Source organism: Tachysurus vachellii, chromosome 4 (genome assembly GCF_030014155.1).
Source record: "Tachysurus vachellii isolate PV-2020 chromosome 4, HZAU_Pvac_v1, whole genome shotgun sequence".
NCBI classification, from domain to species: domain Eukaryota; kingdom Metazoa; phylum Chordata; class Actinopteri; order Siluriformes; family Bagridae; genus Tachysurus; species Tachysurus vachellii.
The window spans coordinates 14,301,659-14,321,668 of record NC_083463.1 but is presented as its reverse complement, the minus strand read 5'-3'; the positions used below and the strand labels follow the sequence as shown (position 1 = coordinate 14,321,668).

The 20,010-nt window shown below is 37.3% G+C and overlaps 4 protein-coding genes across 6 annotated transcripts; 2 read left to right on the top strand and 2 right to left on the bottom strand.

Annotated features, from left to right (window-relative positions):
• Nucleotides 1–28: 28 nt before the first annotated feature.
• slc26a6l (solute carrier family 26 member 6, like) lies at nt 29–6,567 on the bottom strand. Of its 2 annotated transcripts, none has more exons than XM_060867906.1 (19): nt 6,364–6,567; nt 6,071–6,210; nt 5,233–5,343; nt 4,837–5,012; nt 4,551–4,715; nt 4,293–4,445; nt 3,959–4,041; nt 3,704–3,851; nt 3,464–3,577; nt 3,253–3,330; nt 3,053–3,148; nt 2,753–2,859; nt 2,596–2,665; nt 1,879–1,971; nt 1,649–1,759; nt 1,109–1,507; nt 968–1,022; nt 690–832; nt 29–164 (listed from the first exon to the last, which is right to left on the bottom strand). In XM_060867906.1, the coding sequence occupies exons 1-19, from the start codon at nt 6,501–6,503 to the stop codon at nt 141–143; spliced, it is 2,406 nt and encodes an 801-aa protein (XP_060723889.1). In that variant the 5' UTR covers nt 6,504–6,567; the 3' UTR covers nt 29–140. The 2 variants fall into 2 exon arrangements, with proteins under 2 accessions (XP_060723889.1, XP_060723890.1); XM_060867907.1 differs by having other exon boundaries at nt 690–826.
• Nucleotides 6,568–8,743: 2,176 nt separating this feature from the next.
• kbtbd12 (kelch repeat and BTB (POZ) domain containing 12) lies at nt 8,744–13,325 on the top strand. Of its 2 annotated transcripts, none has more exons than XM_060867902.1 (6): nt 8,744–8,837; nt 9,193–10,386; nt 11,030–11,300; nt 11,597–11,747; nt 12,125–12,322; nt 12,442–13,325. In XM_060867902.1, exons 2-6 carry the CDS (start codon nt 9,305–9,307, stop codon nt 12,609–12,611), a joined length of 1,872 nt encoding a protein of 623 aa, XP_060723885.1. In that variant the 5' UTR covers nt 8,744–8,837; nt 9,193–9,304; the 3' UTR covers nt 12,612–13,325. The 2 variants fall into 2 exon arrangements, with proteins under 2 accessions (XP_060723885.1, XP_060723884.1); XM_060867901.1 differs by having other exon boundaries at nt 11,030–11,315.
• Nucleotides 13,326–13,364: 39 nt separating this feature from the next.
• Nucleotides 13,365–17,208, bottom strand: LOC132844446 (uncharacterized). Its single transcript, XM_060867903.1, has 8 exons — nt 17,163–17,208; nt 16,913–16,991; nt 16,680–16,836; nt 15,799–15,938; nt 15,552–15,597; nt 15,369–15,459; nt 14,993–15,090; nt 13,365–14,411 (listed from the first exon to the last, which is right to left on the bottom strand). The coding sequence occupies exons 2-8, from the start codon at nt 16,966–16,968 to the stop codon at nt 13,365–13,367; spliced, it is 1,635 nt and encodes a 544-aa protein (XP_060723886.1). The 5' UTR covers nt 16,969–16,991; nt 17,163–17,208.
• Nucleotides 17,209–18,716: 1,508 nt separating this feature from the next.
• On the top strand, nt 18,717–19,375 carry akap14 (A-kinase anchoring protein 14). Its single transcript, XM_060867905.1, has one exon. The coding sequence runs from the start codon at nt 18,824–18,826 to the stop codon at nt 19,343–19,345; it is 522 nt and encodes a 173-aa protein (XP_060723888.1). The 5' UTR covers nt 18,717–18,823; the 3' UTR covers nt 19,346–19,375.
• Nucleotides 19,376–20,010: the final 635 nt, after the last annotated feature.

Genomic DNA, 20,010 nt, shown 5'->3' with positions numbered 1-20,010 from the left:
TGTTCAAGTGATAAACACTGGAATTATTTTATCATTTTATATCTGTGTGTGTGTAGGTGTATGTGTATGTGTGTGTGTGTGTGTGTGTGAATGAGTGAGAGGAAAGTTTGCTGCAGATGTACTTCACTGTAGTTGATGTCTCAGAGTCTGGTGTTGCTCATACTCTGTAATGACAAATTTGAATTATGCATTAGAGATGCTTTAGATCATTACATTGTACTGTACATTATTTACAGAGTATTTGCACACGCATAGTCAAATAAAAAAGTGTAGAAAATGAGAAATGTAAATGGTCAAATAGTCTCATATAACACAAACATTAGGCAAATAAAAATGCTATCACTTTTGCATTTTGTTGAATATTTTGTGTGTTTTTTTAACATAATGAAACGAAAAAAATGGGTTTTGATAAAAATATAATGCTGATTCTTCTTTGTGAAGTACAGAAGAGATCCTCTGTCCATCATCTCACCTTTACAAAATACCTTTACAGTACATAAACACAGTCATTGAACTCATTAATCAGTAATAGAGCACTTTGGCTATTACAGCTTGTAGGACTCATGAGTTACACATCTCTCTCTCTCTCTCTCTCTCTCTCTCTCTCTCTCTCTCTCTCTTTCTCTCTCTCTGTAAAGAGTAAAGTATAAAGTCTATATTTGTATTTTGTTTATATATGGAAAGCTCACCACTGGTGTTTCATAGCTTGGCAGAGTTGCTGCACCATGGTGCTTGATGCAGTACAGCACTGCATCATGCACTGTAGTAAAGAGACATTCTTTGGAAATGTCAGTAAAAAAGCCACCTTTCTCCAGCTGCTCCACCACTGGATCTAGAGTCAGAGTCACACATTTAACAAATACATTCCAGTGGATACGTTAGGGTGAGTGTGTAGTTATATCATATAAATTAAGGCTAAAATTGTTAGTCTTTAGTCCTATTATTAGTTAGATTTGGTTGTACTTACATTGACAGCCTGCAATGTAGATACACACTTCTATCTCTCCAAAGTCATGGAATATCTGTAAACAACAGAGGGCAAATATTTTGTAAACGTGTCATTTTTAATACTAAGTATATATGTACTGAGAGTGATCGTAACCATCACATTTCTCAAAGTCTTGATGGCCACAGTGTCGATGAAGTTGGCTGGAGAAAGGTCTAGGATGATGGAATGGATATCCCAAGTCCATTTTCCCAGTGAGCCTAGGGAAACTCTTTCCAGATCCCTGCTGAGTGTGTCCTCGCTGCTGGACTCCAGAGTTGTGATGTCCCCATCCTGCAGATCTGACATGGACCCTAGTGTGGAGGTTTCAGGATCAATGCCCTTCAGGTACACCCAACTGTTATGTGGGGTCTCAGGCATAACAAACACTGTGCCATTTTCTCTGTCCCTGTACTCCTCTTCTGGGATATCGCCACACATTTCTTTAAAATGTCCTGTTTCTTCTTCAACTGAAAAGATGCATGCTTTGGAGCGTTGAGAGGCTGCTCTAAGAGCTTGTTTCTGCCAAAATTTAAGTGAATGAGAACATCAGTGCCAAGAAAAAACTTCAGTAATGACATACCTGAAAGTATGAGATCATTCATTTGATATAGTAAGTAATGCTTTGTGGTCTTTTTCAGGAGATTTACTATGTTGTTCCACCTGTCTTTTGGCTGCTCTCCTTGCCCTTCTTTCTGCCCTCCTCTCTCTTCTTCTCTGCTTCTCTTCCTGCCGCCGCTTATAAGTGATCATCTTAGTAATGTCTAAGCCACTCTGTAATCAATGAGGCAAGAAACAAAGATGCCAAATAAGGTAAAGCATACAGGTAGTAAACAATGAGTCTAAGAGGTAAATTGAACCAACTGGATCAGGAAGAAAAAAAAAAAGTGCACCTTTTGTTTTAGGGCTTCCAGGTAAAGTTCAGCATTAGCAAAGTATATGGTGGCTGAAGAGCGGAATATGGTGATGCCTGGTACCTCCCTTACCTGTCACATACATAAATACATCCATATGCTTATTTTTTAATAATAATTGTAATATATTACACCTTCCTGATTTCTTATATATTTTTATATATTTCTTATGTATTCTTATATATTTTTCAGACCTTCAAAAAAATGTAATATTATACAAAGACAATATTATTTTATTTATTGAGGTTAGCATTTTTTCAACACCACATGCGAAATGAATTATCCCTGTACTCAATAAACCAAATTTAATTGATTTTAATCAACTGTGTTTTATTAGACTAGGCACACCCAGACTTGATTCCTGTTGATTTCAGCCTTGTTGATGCACAAAATCTCATAAACAGAAGCTTTCAAGCACAGTAAATTAAATTAAGAGGTCACAACATGCAGCACACTATGCCACAGTCAACAGAAATTCTAGCAGCAAGGAGGAAGAAACTTATTTAAAGTAAGTCAAGGATTTTTGACTACTAAAAGTGCTATGGCTCTGATAAGGTTAACTACAGAAGACTTGAGAGTCAGTTTGATAAGTTCCTCTTAGCAGTTCTCCACACAACTCAGTTAGATCTTTATAATAGCCATCCATTTTATAAAGATCATGTCCAATAAACAGGGTTAAATACATTAATGTCTCACCTTTTGATGTGTCTCCATGTCCAAATAAATCTCAGTACCAGGAAGATGGCCCAAGACAGAGTACCGGGGCCTGTGAGATCAAGGAAACACTCATTCAAATGTATTTATACCAGAAAACCAAAACATTGTATGGATATGGGGCAATGCAGTGTCTCACCGTTGTGTTCTGAAGATAACAGTAAGCAGGGCAAAGCCAACAGAGGCTGCCAAACCCATATCCATATTAAAGAGAACAGTGGACAGCCATGTCACCAACCACACCAGCTGTATACAGTACAATAAATTTATGGAAATGATGCATTTAAATGATGGACCTTAATAACAGCAATATAGATTATATGACAAAGATGGGTTTTGATTACAATTAATGATACTTTCAATATCACATATGCAATGATAAGAGGTGATCACTAACCAGTCAGATATAAATTTAAATAGATGTATTATGGAATCCTACCATATCAGTCTTGCTTCTCCGCCACAGTGTCACAATGTCGGCATACTGCTTGAACATGCTTTTCAGATTCACAAACACAATGGCAGATAGCACTGCCTGCATGCACACACACACACGTTTTCATTATATAAATATATATTCAAACACAGAGAAAATGTATATTCTTGTCTATAGGCTTGTAAAGGATTACTGAGATGTACCTTGGGCAACTGCTGAAACAGTGATCCTAACTTCAACGTTGTCACCAGCACTATCACGGCTGCAACCACACCTGCCATCTTCAACATCACAACCGAACACAATGATTACACAACCGAACACAATGAAGTTTGTACACTGAAGATGTGTATATGTAACAGGCTGTGTATAACACTGTGCTAAATGTACTCTGTGTCTGTGTGTGTATCTTGCCTGTGTTCTGCCTCCAGTGGTCTCCTGTATTAGACTCCGAGACATAGAAGCACAGACAGAGAAGCACTGGAAAAACCCTCCCAATGTATTACTGAGACCTAATGCCACCAACTCCTACATGAAAGCACAGAAAATGGTCACTATGATTACAAATTCTGTCATTTCAAATTCTGTCTGAATAAAATTCTTTAATAACATGTGATTAAAATTCCCATTTGCATTGGTGGCCTGCCATCTCACCTGATTGCTGCACACGTTGTAGCCATGCTTAAGTGCAAACGTTTTGCCCAATGAGATGGAAATGGCATATCCCACTATAGCTAGGGCAAAGGCGTCCACTACCACCTCAGAAAAAATACGGTGATTTGGCAAAGTGGGAGGCTGAAGCCTAAATAATCCAAGAGATTGATTGATAGAATTGTCTGAATATATTAGCTGAATAATAAATAATAATATTATTAAAATTGTTATTGTTATAATAAAAGAATAACTCACCCACTTGGGATATCTCCAACTACAGAAATTTCATAGGTCTCATTCAGGTGAATATGGAATGATAACAGAGTAGCGGCCACAATCTGGTGCACGGACACACACACACACACACACACACACACAGAGTCATGGATAAATCTCTCCTTCCTATAGTGTGTAGTAAGAAGAATCAGATTAAAATGTCTCTAAGTGAGTCCTGAAAAATAGACTGAATACATATATGTTAAAAAAGAACAGACAAAAGTTCTGACCATCCAGTTAATAATCATGAAAGTCTGGCTATCATAAATAATGATTCATGAATGAGAACATGTGAAAAGAAAAAGAAGCATACAATGATGAGTTCCACTGGTATTGGCACTGGCAGTTTCTCTCTGTATTTATTGTTCAGCTCCTTGGCAATGATGAGGATAATGATGGAAACACCACTGACCAGAAGAGTGGGCAGATGGGTATTGGGCAGCTGCTCACATACATCTACTAGTGTCTGCATACACACACAACACAGGGTCTGGTGGAATCTCAAAAAAAGTGATGAAGTCCATAAATTTGTGCATGTGACTACAAAGAGGGCGAATGTCTGAGTACTTACATACAACAGTGAGAATGGCCCACTGAATCGTGTTGGAGACACTCCAAAGATGTACTTTAATTGAGCTACCACAGCATGAACAGAAGCTGCTGTGGTGTATGCTCTCACTAACGGCTCGGAGAGATATGTACCCACAAACCCAAACTGTGCCAAACCCAGGATCACCTGAAAGATAGAAAATTTTCATTGCAATTCAGAAACAATCTAGCATCACATGATTGAATATGTGAATCTACATTTTTGCACATCTCATCACATCTCCATTTTCATAAATGCGTGTGCAAACCTGAATTAATCCTCCTAATACAGTAGTGGCTACAGCAACTTGTACTCTATAAAGATCTCTAGCAGTGACGTCCACCTCCCCAGTCACATTAGTGCCATTGAGGATGAGAAAACTGGCATCAGGGGCCAGTCTCTCAGTAACACTGCCCACCATAACACTGAGAATAGTAAATGTGCCTGCAAACACACACGGAGGAAAGTTTAATTATACAATACACAATCAACAGCCATTTAGAGAATTTAAAGCCTATAGTGTGAAAGCTGAAAAAATGCCATTTTAATGCTACTGTTCAGTACTGTGTGAAATATTTCTAGTTTATCATTACAAATTGCTACTAAATGTGTGGCAAATGTAGTCAAATCATTTCTGTGGTAATAATATATAAAGTCTTCTCACCAATAGAAATGTGTCTAGAAGACCCAAAGAAGAAATAAATGAGTGCAGGATAAAAAGAGCTGTACAGTCCAAACACTGGGGGCAGTGAAGCCAGCAATGCATAAGCCATTCCTACAACCCACACACACACACACACACACACACACACACACACACACACACACACACACACACACACACACACACAGTATAGTATCTTAGTATCCTTGGGAAGACCTTACATTGACATAATTATTAATGCACCTATCCTATACCTAAACCTAACCATAAATATAGATTAGCAAAGCCTTTGGCTCTTTCATTATTGTTTCATTATATGTCACAAATGTTTTCTGCAAACACTGGTAACAGTACAGTTTAGATGTACCAATGCAAAGCAATACTGCAGGCATAACTATATTCATATGAACTATACATGTTTGTAGGTGTAACTATAAACTTTAAGAGAAATCATAATTTTTTTGCATGGCACATTTAAATAAGTGTGATGCTACGAGTAAAATTCAACAGACATGCTCCTAAATGTTTATTATATCTCTTTTAATCACTGACATCTAACGATTATTTTCATGGTTCCATGCCTTATGTGATATATTTTTGGTTAATTATAAAGGTTTGAAAATTTCTAGCAAAAGTAAATAGTAGCGTGGTCTTTGAGAATTATTTTTTAACAAAACAGTTTTTCCTCATTCACAAATTCAAATTGGTTATTGTATCAGACTCTGCAGAAGGATTTATGGTTCTTAACAGTTGCGCTGATATTTTGACCTTCACACCTTTTTGCACAACGATACAGATTTATTGAGAAAAAAAGATCTCAAGAGACAGAAGCTCTCACCTTGTGGTAAGTGCATGATGCCAACACTGATGCCAGAGATGAGGTCTGGCATGCCATAGTCCCAGATGGAATAACGTGGTAACCAGTAAAGCACAGGTACACATCCTGTCACTTTACGCTTCAGTCTGGGAATAGAACATCTGTGAGAGGGATAAAGTGAGACAGGGATTAGGGAAAAAAACAAGAACGAAATTAGCTTCACTTTAATAGGAACTCATTAGAATAAGGTATTCCACCACTATTCACACACTCAAACACATTCAAAAAAAAATTTTTCATATAAAGTGTCTCACCTGAGTGAGTTTTTCAGGCGATGAGTGAAAGGAATGTGGCTTTGTGATGGGTCCAATCTCCTAGCCAGTTTCTCCAGCTTCTCTTCATCCAAAATCTCCCTCTCTACACAATACCCTGAGCTATTCTTCCCATTTACCATTCTTATTACATAAACCTAATTCAGATCCAACTTAAAAATGATTCTTTACCCTACTGTATACTTCACTGACTTCACCCTTTTGATTTCTAGGGTTTTATACACAGAGACACTTAAATAGGATGAGGAAGACATAGTAAAAGGGGCTGTCTATTTGGCTAATGATTACATAAGGAAAAATCAAAAATAATCAAACATTTTAAATAAAAATTGACAAATATCATTTAATACACAAAATGAGATGCTGAATCACCAGTTGAAATTTCCAAAAAGTGTGGATACAAATAAATGTTATTTTAAATAACACCATAATGTTAATCCTGTGCTTTTGCTGATTCAGCTTTCTTGATAGTTTCCACTGGTGTACTCTAGTCAACATTTTCTGTTCTAGTTACAGATCCCATCCGGATGTTGTGTAAGACAGGAATAAATTAATAATCTCATCACTGGAAACAGGAAGAGAAATTTAGCTGTGAGTCTTTGATTCATCATTTTCCACTCCACACAAAAGTGTTCACTGCAGCAAACTCAGTTTAAAACTAAATGAACCTTTACATCCTCAATTGTTTCTTTGAAATTCTTTTAAGCACGCAGCCAATTTTAAAAATGTCACTTCAAACTTGTTTTACTACTACTTCAGAAAATATATTAATATTACCATGCAACAAAACTCATTTTGAATTCTATCATGTGCACTTCCAAATAAACGTTCAACTTCAGATTACTTTAGTAAAAGATTTTTAAATCTCTTGTGACTCTGAATAGTAGTAACAGGCTGTTTCAGTACAAGGTCATTGCATCAACAACTTGTCAAATGAAAACTCTCCAGGGTTAATATTTCTATTAATAATTCTGCTCACTGTTTAAAGATTATCCTCTATTGCAAAAGGATCATGGGGTGCAAAACTGTGTTTCACTCATTATTCATCTGTTTACACACAAAGCATTATAATATATTAGTATTAATTTATGCATAATACACTACAATATATCAACTTAAAAATTCCAAATTTATCAGTCATTACAACTATAAATTAAGTCATCCCACTATGTCCGTAATTTATAAATTACATTTTCAGCTAGACTGGACAATTTGTAACTGGACAATTTAAAGCTAGCTACAAATTGATTATTTAAAATATAGGTAAGTAACTAAGTAAGTAAATAAATAAATGCAAAACCTCACTGCATATGTGAGGAAATTGAGTTGTAAAATATTAAATAATAGAAAACTCTATATGTCAATGATCACATCTAAATAAGTGGTTATGATACAGTGTATGGCCAAAGGCGTGTGGACATCTGACACCCGGCACATTCATATCAGGTTCTTCTACAAACTGTTGCCACAAATATTGAAGCACAAAATTGTCTAGAATGTCTTTGTATGATGGAGGATTAATATTTACCTTCACTGGAACTAAAGCAGCCCAAACCTAATTCATCATGACAATTCCCATTTTCAGAAATGAGGTCCAAAATGAGTGCCATGAAGACATAATTTGCCAAGGGTGGAGTGGAAGAACTTGTGTAGCTCTGACGTCAACCCCACTAAACACCTTTGGGATGAACTTATGGGATTTCTGACTGCACACCAGACCTCCTTTTTAACAACAGTATCTGAACTTACTCAGCTAATACTCTTATAACTGAATGAGCACAAATCTCCACAGCTACAATCTGAAATCTAGTGGAAAGCCTTCTCAGACGAATGGAGGCTGTTATGACAGTAAATAGAGAACTAAACCTGTGGTAGTGGCAATGGTTTTGTAATTATCATATATGAGTATGGGAGTGAAGGAAAGGCAACCTTATTTGCATCCATATTCCAAAGCACTTTAACATATTTCCAGTTTGTTTCACAGTTAGAACACCAACTAATGGTTTTGCATAGGATGCACCTTTAAGAACTGAATGCTTGAATGCAGGACCTGACATCACTTTAACAGCATGATGTGGTGAAATCTAATCCCCAGATGCCCAGCAACCTGTAGTGCCATTTCACACATTGAAACATATGTGAGAAACACAACAAAACAGAAACAGTGTCATTCTGTTCACCATTTTACAAATACAAAGTTTCTTGAACAGACTGTAACTTTCATTTATTTTTCCTATGAAAATATCTCATCTCTTCTGATCCCTCATTGGTTATTTGAAACATTATGGTTTATTATTAGCCATGTTGCTTAGCATGGGGCACCGAGGGTTCAGTAAACAGATTTCTCACACTCTCCCTCCTCCTTGCACTGTCACAGACACAGTGTGTGCGTATAGAGTGTATGTAATGGACTACTTGCCTGGTTAAGGTGAAGAAATCTGGAAGCAAGTTCTCTGGTACGACTCATTAGTGCATGTCCTAATCTTTTTTGTTTAATTAATGTCTCTCACTCAGTATTCAGTAGTGAACTTGAAACAGCAGTGACAAGGATGTCTATTTAACCAGAAGGCTTGTTATGATTTAACTAGACATTTGTGGTATTTGGCTGAGTTTTATTTTTCTAGATATAATAAAAATGCATTGAAAATATATCACATGCATACTTATCATGCATGAAAAAAGTTAGAAATGTCTTGGTAATAGTTCAGTCTCTGTGCTATGACATTTAAACAACATACACTAATAGTCACAGATATGCCCTCTCAAATAACTGCACCAGCTGAGCTTGTGACTTGTTCTTTATTTTTCCAGATAACCTGTCCCTGCCATTTATATGAGATGACTTCCAAAATGTCAGTAGCTTAATAGAAACCATTGATTCAGGTGAAATAATTAGAAAAACAAATCCCTAACAAGAAACAGAATGGATCTGAGAGCTAAGCATGGTCTGATGTTGTTGGAACAGCTGAATCGCATGCGTGAAGCTGAACAGTTGACAGATGTGGTACTAGTTGCAGAAGGCATCAGCTTCCCATGTCATCGGTCAGTTCTTGCTGCATTCAGCCCTTATTTCCGGGTCATGTTTACCTGTGGCCTGCGTGAAAGTACAAACCGCCAGGTGGTACTGAGAGACATGCCAGCTCAAAGCTTAGGCCTCTTGCTGGAATACATGTACAGCTCCAAGCTTCCACTTTCCCCAGACAATGTACAGGGTATCTCAGTTGCCGCATTCCTCTTGCAGATGGATGATGTCTTTAGCCGCTGCCAGATCTATATGACGGCCAACATGGATGCCTCCAACTGCCTTGGGATATATTACTATGCTCGAGATTTGGGGGCTGAAGAATTAGCAGACCAGGCTCAACGTTACCTTCGACAACACTTCACAGAGGTGTGTCACAGCGAGGAGGTGTTGGATTTGGAAGCCTATCAACTTGTGGCTTTGCTAGCTTCAGATGATCTTAATGTGACCCGAGAGGAAACCATTCTTGACCTAGTGATGCAGTGGGTGAAACATTGCTCAATTGCTGTAAGTCTGGGGAAAGAAAATCGTGCCAGTCAGCTACCAGAACTTTTACAGAAGGTACGCCTTCCACTGGTGAGTGTCAGCTACCTGAAGGAGACATTGCGCCGCAACACAGCACTGCTGGCCGATGCAGAATGTCTGCAGATGATGGAGGATGCAATTGAAGCGGCAGGTCTGCATCCAGAGGCTCCAGCACGACGACTGAAGCTACGTTACGGCATGGAAACGACCGATCTACTGCTATGCATTGGCAATGATAATGGAGGAATACGTTCACGTTTTGGAAGCTATTCAGACCGCAGCTTCTGTTATTCTCCCAAAACTGGCCGAACATTTTTCATCACTGCTCCTCGATATGCTGATGCCCTTGGATATGTGTGCACTGGAGTTGTCACTGAACACAATGACATTATTGTTGCAGGCGAGTCAGGGCCACGAAGATTGGCAAGACAAAAGGAGAAGAATGTGGAGATTTGCAAGTAAGGCTCAAGTATAAAAAGTGTTAAAATAATTCAGTATGTCTCTACGATTTATTAGGAACCCCTTCACATTCATGTAGTTATCCAATCAGCCAATCATATGTCAGCAGTTCAATAAATAAATTCATGCAGAGGTCAAGTACTTTAGGTAATGTACAAAACACCCTCAGAATAAGAGAAAAAATGTGACCTCAGTGACACTGACTGTAGCATAGTTGTGAGTACCAGATGAGTGTTTCAGAAAGAACAAAGCTACAACAAAAGATCACATCAGGTTCCTCTTCATTCAGCCAAGATCTGGATTACTGAAAGTGAACAGCTGGAGATATGGAAGCTTGTTATGTCTTAATGTTTGATTTGAACATTAACTGAAGCTCTTGGTCTGTATTGGGGTGATTTTATGTGATGCATTGATGTGACATGATTAGATAATTGAATGAATTTGCAGTGGTACAGTTGTTGCAAAGCCTAGTAAAGAGGATCACATCTGATTTAGGCCAGCTCCAAGCTTCCACTTTCCCCAGACAATGTACAGGGTATCTCAGTTGCCACATTCCTCTTGCAGGTGGATGATTATATCATTATATCATTATAAATAATTTTGTCTGATTTTAACTTTTTTCTTTTTCTTTTATTTTTTTAGGTATAATGAAGAAGCTCAGGGTAGTTGGAAGCACCTTTGTTCAGCAGAATACCGTGACTCATATGCCCTGAGTTCCCTGGGAGATAACCTGTACCTAATAGGGGGCCAGATGATGCTGAAGAATCAGTATCTCATCACCAACAGTGTTGCACGTTGGTCTTTACAGGGTGGCCCTTGGCGCAGTGCTGCTCCGTTACCAATGCCCTTGGCCTATCACAGTGTAGTCCGGATTAAAAACTGCCTTTATGTGCTTGGGGGGAGGACACCACAGGTTAAAGTGCTTAACGTGATTTTACAATTTTCCACTTGCATTTCATTTCATGCATCATTTATAGCTGGTTCTGGAGTATTCTTGCATGATCTATTAATTTACTTATAAGTGGGTGTTAGGTCAAAACAATTGAAATTCCAGGACCAAAACTTGGATTCTATAAACTCAACATGAATTCAGATTACACTGCAGGAGAACGGTAATTGTGTCAGCCTGTAACCCTACTCTGTTTCTGTCCCTCTCTTTTTCTTGCTCTATTTAACTGCACCTGTTGTGACTCATCTTGTGAATGACAGACATATCATGTGGATGAGGAGCCTGACCGTATGAGTAACCGCCTACTTATGTATGACCCAGAGAACAACAAGTGGGATGAGCGCTGTCCTATGAAATATTCCAAATATCGCTGCAGTGCAGTGGCTCTCAATGGGGAGATTTATGTTATAGGTGAGAGGCAAAAAGGAGTTTTGTTTTTTTTTAGGAGATTAAAAGCACAGCACACCAGATGCAATAACTTAATAATTCTGGACTGTAGTCTTTTTATGTTTGTTGTGTTAAGTGCAAGTAAATGGCAATGATAAATATTGTACAACATATAAATTCCTTGTTAATATTGATTGTGATGAAAAATAGCCAACTTTTACATAATACTTATTTTTCAGTTCATTTTTCAGTCCCAGGTTCTTGTAGGATTAAAGCAATAACTTTAGTATGACAAAGGCTAAAGAAAAACTTAAAGTTTGCCACATTAATTCTACCCATTAAATTACATTTATATCTAATTTTTGTTCCTATTATTACTAATTTCTGCATCTTCACTACAGGTGGCATTGGGTGTGAGGGTGTAGATCGTGGACAGTCACGTCGCTGTCTTGATGCAGTAGAAATCTACAATATTGATGGGGATTTCTGGAGAGATGGCCCTCCCTTACCATGGCCACTTTTATCACTACGAAGCAATGCACCAAACGCTGGGGAAGTGGATGGCAAACTATATGTCTGTGGATACTATAAAGGAGCAGGTAAATATACCATATTCCATGCAATGCTTTAAGGTGAATGATGTTGACATTCATCTAGCTGTATACTCTCTCTCAAATATCAGGTGTATCATAGTCATAAATCATAAAATTCTTCTTAGACCGCCATGACATCATCACTAAGGATATCCTGCAGTTGGATCCATGGGAGAATGAGTGGACGGTGGTGGTTAAACAGGCTGTTATGCATGACAGTTATGACGTGTGTCTGGTGGCGAACCTTAACCCGCGAGGACTCATGCCCCCTCCAGCTGACTTGGTGGATGAATAACAAAAACTATGTATGACAAAAGCAAACACAGTCATAAATTTGACAATTTGCACACATGAAAATTGCAATCTCCACAGGTGTGAATATAGACTGTGTTTTATTCACTTAAGTCTGAACTGAATACAGATGAAAGATATTGTTGCAATATTAGTGATTAGTGCTGATTTAGACTGATGGTTTCATTTGAACTGCATTTTCAAATAGAACTTAATAGATTTTTTAGAACTGTTTTATAACAAAAAGTATAATAGATTACAGAGAGGTTCCCACGACTTACTCCTGTTTCATGAAGCTAACATTAAGGTGTATTTTTAATATTATCAAGCTCTATTAAAGTGTTCTTTGGTTGCATTAAATATAAGCATGCTATATGGAAGAACTCTCCAGCTGCATAACAAACATGACTATAGTCATGTTTGTACTACCATAACAATACAAAACAATACAAATATAAAGAACAGTTCTCGAACAAATATTTAGAAAATCATGTGAGAAATATGAAATTCAAAACAGCAATACATAACCTTTTTTAACAATCACATAGACAAAATGCTAAATTGCACTATTATGTAAGGCAATAATAACATGACTGAGTGCCCACAGGCAGCAAAGAAATTTACTGTACTGTAGAGCTACAAAGATCCAGTTACAGTATATAGAAAATCAACCAAAACATCCTTTAAGTCCTAATAAAGGTCATAGTCAAAATTTTTTGCTTGGTGTCTTAAAATATCCCATGTAACACACACTGAATTAATCAGAGTCACTGATGAAATCAAAGAGCTGCCAGGTAACTCTCTGTGTCTTTATGGTATTGGCTTTTTGCTCAGGATTTACTGTCTCCCATTCAGCTTGCTGGTATTCCACAATCATTTGTGAGCTGTTACTACTCTGGGACAATGAACAAGGATCCAGGTGCTGTCCACATTCATTGGTATTCAACAACCTGGTTGTGCTTGGCTGCTGTAGTGGTACATGTTTCCCTGAAACAGCTGGCTTTCTGATTGCTTTTCTATAGCCATTGACCACCCTGTTCTCTTGGTCTTCATCATGCTGACTTTCCTTTTCCTTTTCAAACACATTATTCAAAACCCTTCCTTGATCAGGTCGCCTCTGTGGCAGAATCAGGGCTCTCTTCTTTTTCCTGAAGGTCTGACATCTCTGTGCTCTCTTTGGCATTTTATTCTCTCTGGGCACCTCGATCCAGGCTGCTGAATTGTTCTTAGTCATACCATTCAAAGAATTTACTCGCTCTATATGCACAGGGTGTCCAAACATGTAATCCTTCTTAGGATCCTGTATAAGAGGAGGGCCAGTACAAGTAGCAACAGGGTTTGGAGAATTGACTGTAACTGAGTGCAGACGGTAAGACTTCTTCCAGCCATTAGGGTCACACCTCTCAGTTGCTATGTCCCGCTTCATCTGAAAAGGTTGAGTACCTATGACCCGGAAAGGTGCTCCTCTGCTAAGCTTCTCTGGAGATGTTTGTGTAACAGGACAAATACTCAGGTCTACTTTTTCCTCAGAAAAATTGAAGGCTTTACTGCCTTCATAATAACGCTTTTCTTCTGAAACCACACAGAACTGTGTTATCAAACTAGGTGATGTCTGAACAGTATTGTCAATCATCTGGACAGGGCCAGGTTGAGTTCCAGCAGAGCGAGCAGTCATTATTGTGCTAAGCAGAGACAGAATCTCTCCAAGCACATTCTGTTCCTTGCTCTGTTCCAATTTCAGTGATTCCAAATCCCGCTGGAGGTTGAGAACAAGTGAGCTCAATTCTTTTAGAGCTAATGATGTCTAGGCCATCAGAAAATAAACAAACCTCAGTCAAACTGTGCTGATAACAAAACAAACAATTCTGACTGGTAATTCATATGTTCTTTCTATTACATTGATACCCCTGTGCTGTTAAATTCTCAAATCTGAAAGTGTGTGTTTTCTATAACAGCACGGCTGTGACAATAGTAACTGTGTCTATAATTTAAAAACTAGGTATATATAAAAGTGCTGATTCTAATTTAATTTCTATTCTCAGTTTATTCACAAAGACAAGTATCATAGATGGATTACAAATTTCATAATAAAATGGAAAAACACCATTTGTTTTTATGGTGTATTTTCAGTAAAGAGAGTTTATTTCATGTTAGAGAGAATTATGGATGTAAGCACTTTGTGGTCATTAAGTTTTTTTCCTTTTTTCAGGACAGAGTACTAGAGAACATGACAATGTTTTATCATATTAAGATCAATATAGAGAAAAATGAGAGGGAGGTGAAGGTACAACTGTTTAAATATTCAACAAAGGATTATTTGATTATTACTACATACTAAATAAATCTTATATATATATCTGAGCCCCTGTTTCAAATGTTGTTTACCTTTTCTTCATTGTCCTTCATCTCTCTACAGGTCTGGCTCTTCATCAGTTCAGTCTGATTTGCTATGCTCTCCTTAATTGTGGCAAAATTATCCTGAACTGCAATACAAAAGATATTAACATAAAATAATGAAAATATACTAGAAATAATTTAAAAGATCTACAAAATTGCAACTGCTCTTTCTTGAGATCATGCCAAGGAGAATCTTGAAACAGACAGTAACAAAAACTGTTCAATAATTATCTGCATTTTCGCCTTCTGCTGGACAAAAGACAGCCAGGTTTTAATGTGTTGCATTAGCAAAAGAGTAAACTTCAAACGATGGTATTAAGTTTGTAAACACCAAGGAAATGTGAAATTACACAATAATATTTACTTGTTTTTCTAAAAGTTCCAATTCCTTCAGCCACAGCTGCTCTGGTTATATCACAACTTCCATCAATACAGTTGAGAAAAGTCTTTTGGATCTGTAAAAGATAAATAAACTTAGATAACTAAACCCTACATAAAAAAAAAAAAAAAAAAATTTTAAAAACCTAAATAGGATTTTATCACTTACATTTTCCAGACTTTCATGCAACTGTCTGACTCCAATGAGAATTTCACTGTATAAATCAACAAAAATTCCAGCACTTTAAAAGTTTACATTACAAAAACTAAAAAAAAAGCAATTTTACCCCTTTTATACTATGTGAAATTTTCACACTATGTTTTGCCAACTTATTATTCCACCTGCTTCTTTAACCATACCAAATATTAGTTTTTTTCAAGGAACGTAAGAAATAGATATGAATGGGTATATTTACATCTCTTTGGCTTTTCTCTTCTCCTCTTCAAATCTGTCTAATATACCCATGGCTCTACCACCTGAAATGTTGGTTACTTTGCTGTCACCAAACATCATAGGCTTGGACTGATACTTGGATGACACCTTTGTTTCATTTATCTGTCAAGATTAAGGTAACATAAGTGCAAAACACTGCACAGCCTTTCAGAACAACAGTAATACAAAAGGTTTTTTTTATTTAAATTCTATTTTGATTTAAATGTGGCTTCCACTTGTATCAAATGGACATCGAAACTGCATAGGCAAAGTAATAAAATTAGAATCTGAAATTAATTTACATTTACAGCATTTGGCAGATGCCCTTATCCAGAGCGATATACATAAGTGCTTAAATCTCTATCATTGGATACATTGATGCTGGTTCACTAGGTTACATAATTAAGATACCATGAGTTTAAAACTTTGTTCAAAGTTACAATGGAAAAGTTTCAAAGTTTTGTATTTTTTCTGACATAAATCTATGACCTAATTATATATATGATTTTGCATTGCACTGCTACCACATGATAACTGCATGAGAATGTGCAGGAGTATGGCACAGCAGGTAACGTTACAGCCTCATACCTCCAAGGTTCAATGCTGGGCTCTAGTTACTTGGGTTAGAGATAGCGTGCAACATGTAAATAAATTAAACAGAATAATACGCAAACATAACCTAATTACAGATATACAACTAAGAGATAAATGTATTCACTTTATGAAAAGGTTAACAAAATGTTTGCACCACCTTGAACTGTAATATACTGAAGAACACGGAGCTAAGACTCACGCAGTTACAATTAATGCATAACAAAACATACTACAAGTAACTTCCAAAGAAAAGGTTGATAGATATTAGACCTCCTGTGAGGCCTGCTGGGAGCTTCTGGACTGTCCACATATCTCCTGGGAAAAGCTTTGAGAATTTTCAGGCCAGGTTTGAGATCCAAACAGAAACTGAGAGTCAGACAGGCTCGAGTAGTCACCGGTGGCGCCTCCTTTAGCTGGTTTTGCACCCCTATGAATGAAGGCAACTGATTATTTGTCTGTTTCTACCATAATACACACGTTCTGGATTTAAACTCCATACTTACACAGAGTTCATAGGGATATTCAGAATTTCTTTTACATTCCAAACGTTAGGCTTCATGGTCTCGTATTCCTGTACAATTACTACACAGAATACAGTGAATATGCGTTAGTTATCCTTCTTTAGCTAGATAGCCGTACAATACTGTTATTAGCGGTATAGCGTTAGCTACGTGACGCTCGTTAGCTAGTTGTTCTAGTTTATATAATCTAGTTGGTTTAGTTTGCTGTTTATTTCGTCCCTATTTGCATTACCTCCCGTGCTAGTTAATTTGGCCGCACAATGCCGTGAAACTGTTCTAAAAACTCAAAACAAACCCAGTTTAATGACAACAGCCTGAAGGTCTGAGACACCTGAAGTAAATTTAAATTAGCGCGCACGCGACTCCAGCTGACTGAACTGTACTGGTTAAATGCCACGGTATGCAGTTACACACACTGCTATACACTGCATAGCCTTTATATTTATTTACTGTACATATGTTTACATACATACATACATTATATATATATATATAAACATGCTGTACATATGTTTACATATGTACAGCATAATGATATTATGCAACGTAATGATATTTTTTATGTTTACATATGTACCTATATATATTACATAATGTCTTTGGAACTTGTTTGGGGCTGCTTATCCACCATCCGGACCATCCTGCGTTGCAACCTTTCATAATTTTTTCTCTTCTGTCCACGTCCAGGGAGATTAACTTCAGTGCCATTGTTGCAAACATCTTGAGCATGTTGCGCACTGTGGACAAAGGAACATCTAGATCTCTGGAGATGGACTTGTAACCTTGAGCTTGTTGATATTTTTCCCCAATTTTGGTTCTCAAGTCCTCAGACAGTTCTCTTCTCCTCTTTCTGTTCTCCATGCTTAGTGTGGCACACACAGACACACAATGCAAAGACTGAGTCAACTTCTCTCCTTTTTATCTGCTTTCAGGTGCGATTTTTATATTGCCCACACCTGTTACTTGCCCCAGGTGAGTTTAAAGGAGCATCACATGCTTGAAACAAACTTATTTATCCACAATTTCAAAAGTATTTCATAAAAGAAATACTTCATTTTCTGGAAAAATTTCAAGGGTGCCAACATTTTTGGCCATGACTGTACATATACCTATATATTACATGCTGTACATATGTTTACATATCTATCTGCACTTCTGGTAGATACCAAACTACATTTCGTTGCAGTGTACCTGTTGTACCTATTGTCATATGCAATGACAATACTTTTGCAAGGCACTCTATCTATCTATCTATCTATCTATCTATCTATCTATCTATCTACCTACCTATATATTATATATATTATGTTAACCCTCGCTGTGTAATACACAGGGGATTTCTCTGGATTCCTGGAAACTCTGTTACCTCTGTGATTTAATGAATTATTTAAACTTTCTTTATAAAAGAACAAACTTTATTTCAGAAAAAATGATTTGATCAAATCAGAAAAAATGATGATCAAAAAAAATTATTTGGGTGAAAACATCCTTTCCACAAATGAATGACATCTCATATATGACTTTCTGAAGAATATTTTAGTTACTTATATTTGACGTTAATTCTAGTTCTCGATTAAGCAATATAACTTCTTATAATAAGACATTAAAGCCTATAGAGACTTTAAAGTATGCATTTAGTTGCAAACTATTAAACAAAGAACGCGAAATATAACGTATTTCGTTTAAAATGACAAATACACGACGATAACGCGCGCATTAGAGGTTCGATGCAGAACCTTGTGGTTTCGCGCATGCGTGCTAAAGTGGAAACGGGGCACGGAACTGAATTCTTCGGAACACCTGACGCTGTTGTTGCCTAGCGACGCTTTATGGTAACGCCACCAAAGACTACATATCTACCTGAGGATTCTTCGAAACAAGTGATAAAACAGAATGGAAACTGAACTAGGAGATGATGTGTTGGATCTCAGAGTTTCTGAGCTTGTTAAGAGTGTGTTAGACAGCGTCCTGAGCACAGACATCTGTACACAACCGGATAGAAAACAGCACGACTTCGAGATCAGGAACATCGACTGGGTCGAATGTAAGGACTTTACAATCAGTGTAGGAAAAAAACAAATCGAGGAATATGTGCGTACCTGGGAGGTGGACCCGAAATGGCTGTTCAGTGTCAAGTTCCTGCAGGAAACTGAACTGGAGTTTGAGAACCAGTTCCTCTATAGAGCACTGTGGAGCATCCCGACCACCCGGTGCCCTATACCTAAGAACACAGCGTCTGTTTACTTCACCATCACTATCTCCAAAATCAAACCGCACACCATGCCTGTGATAGTCACATTTCAGGTGGAAGCCAGTCAGACTGTTCATGTTCCGGGAAAAACCAGATTCCGCGAAAAATGGCTGAAGGACGTTACTGAAAACAAGGCATTGCTTATGGATACCATCACATTTTAACAGTTCAGTGTCAGCCTGGTTTAGATAAACAAAAGATAGGCATCTTTTTAAATATGAAGGACATAAACCAATATTTGTTCTTAATTAGATTATGCTTGTATAAAATCTATTTAAATAAATATAAATACATAGACATACATTTGTGTTGAGAAATATCTTAGAGCCCAAGAATGCCTTAATGTTGGAAGTTTATACTTTAAAATGATTATAATAGGTGTGATAAGACATATGGGATTAATCATGAGAACCAGATGTTATAATAATAATAATAATAATAATAATAATAATAATAATAATAATAATAATAATAAAAGAAGTAAAATAATCACACCTGAGCCATAGGGTAAAAGGTTAAGTAGTTTATTAAAATCATAAACTTAGAAAGTTATTATTCAATAAAGAAGCCAGAGACTCGACGCTGGAGAGCCAAGGAGAGGCAGGAAGTGGGCCTGCGGATCCAGGTTCAGGATCTGAAGGAGAAGCTGGTGAAGTATGAGATATGGGACGAACATAGACATAAGGCAGAGATGGAGGAGAGGCAGGAGATTTGAGCTCAGGGCAGCAAGGCTCAGCATGAGGGCAACCCTCAGTCTGGGTACACGGCTCATTGGTATCACACAGAAGGGTTTGGGTGGATTCATCAGAAGTAAAGGGTTTCTTCACAA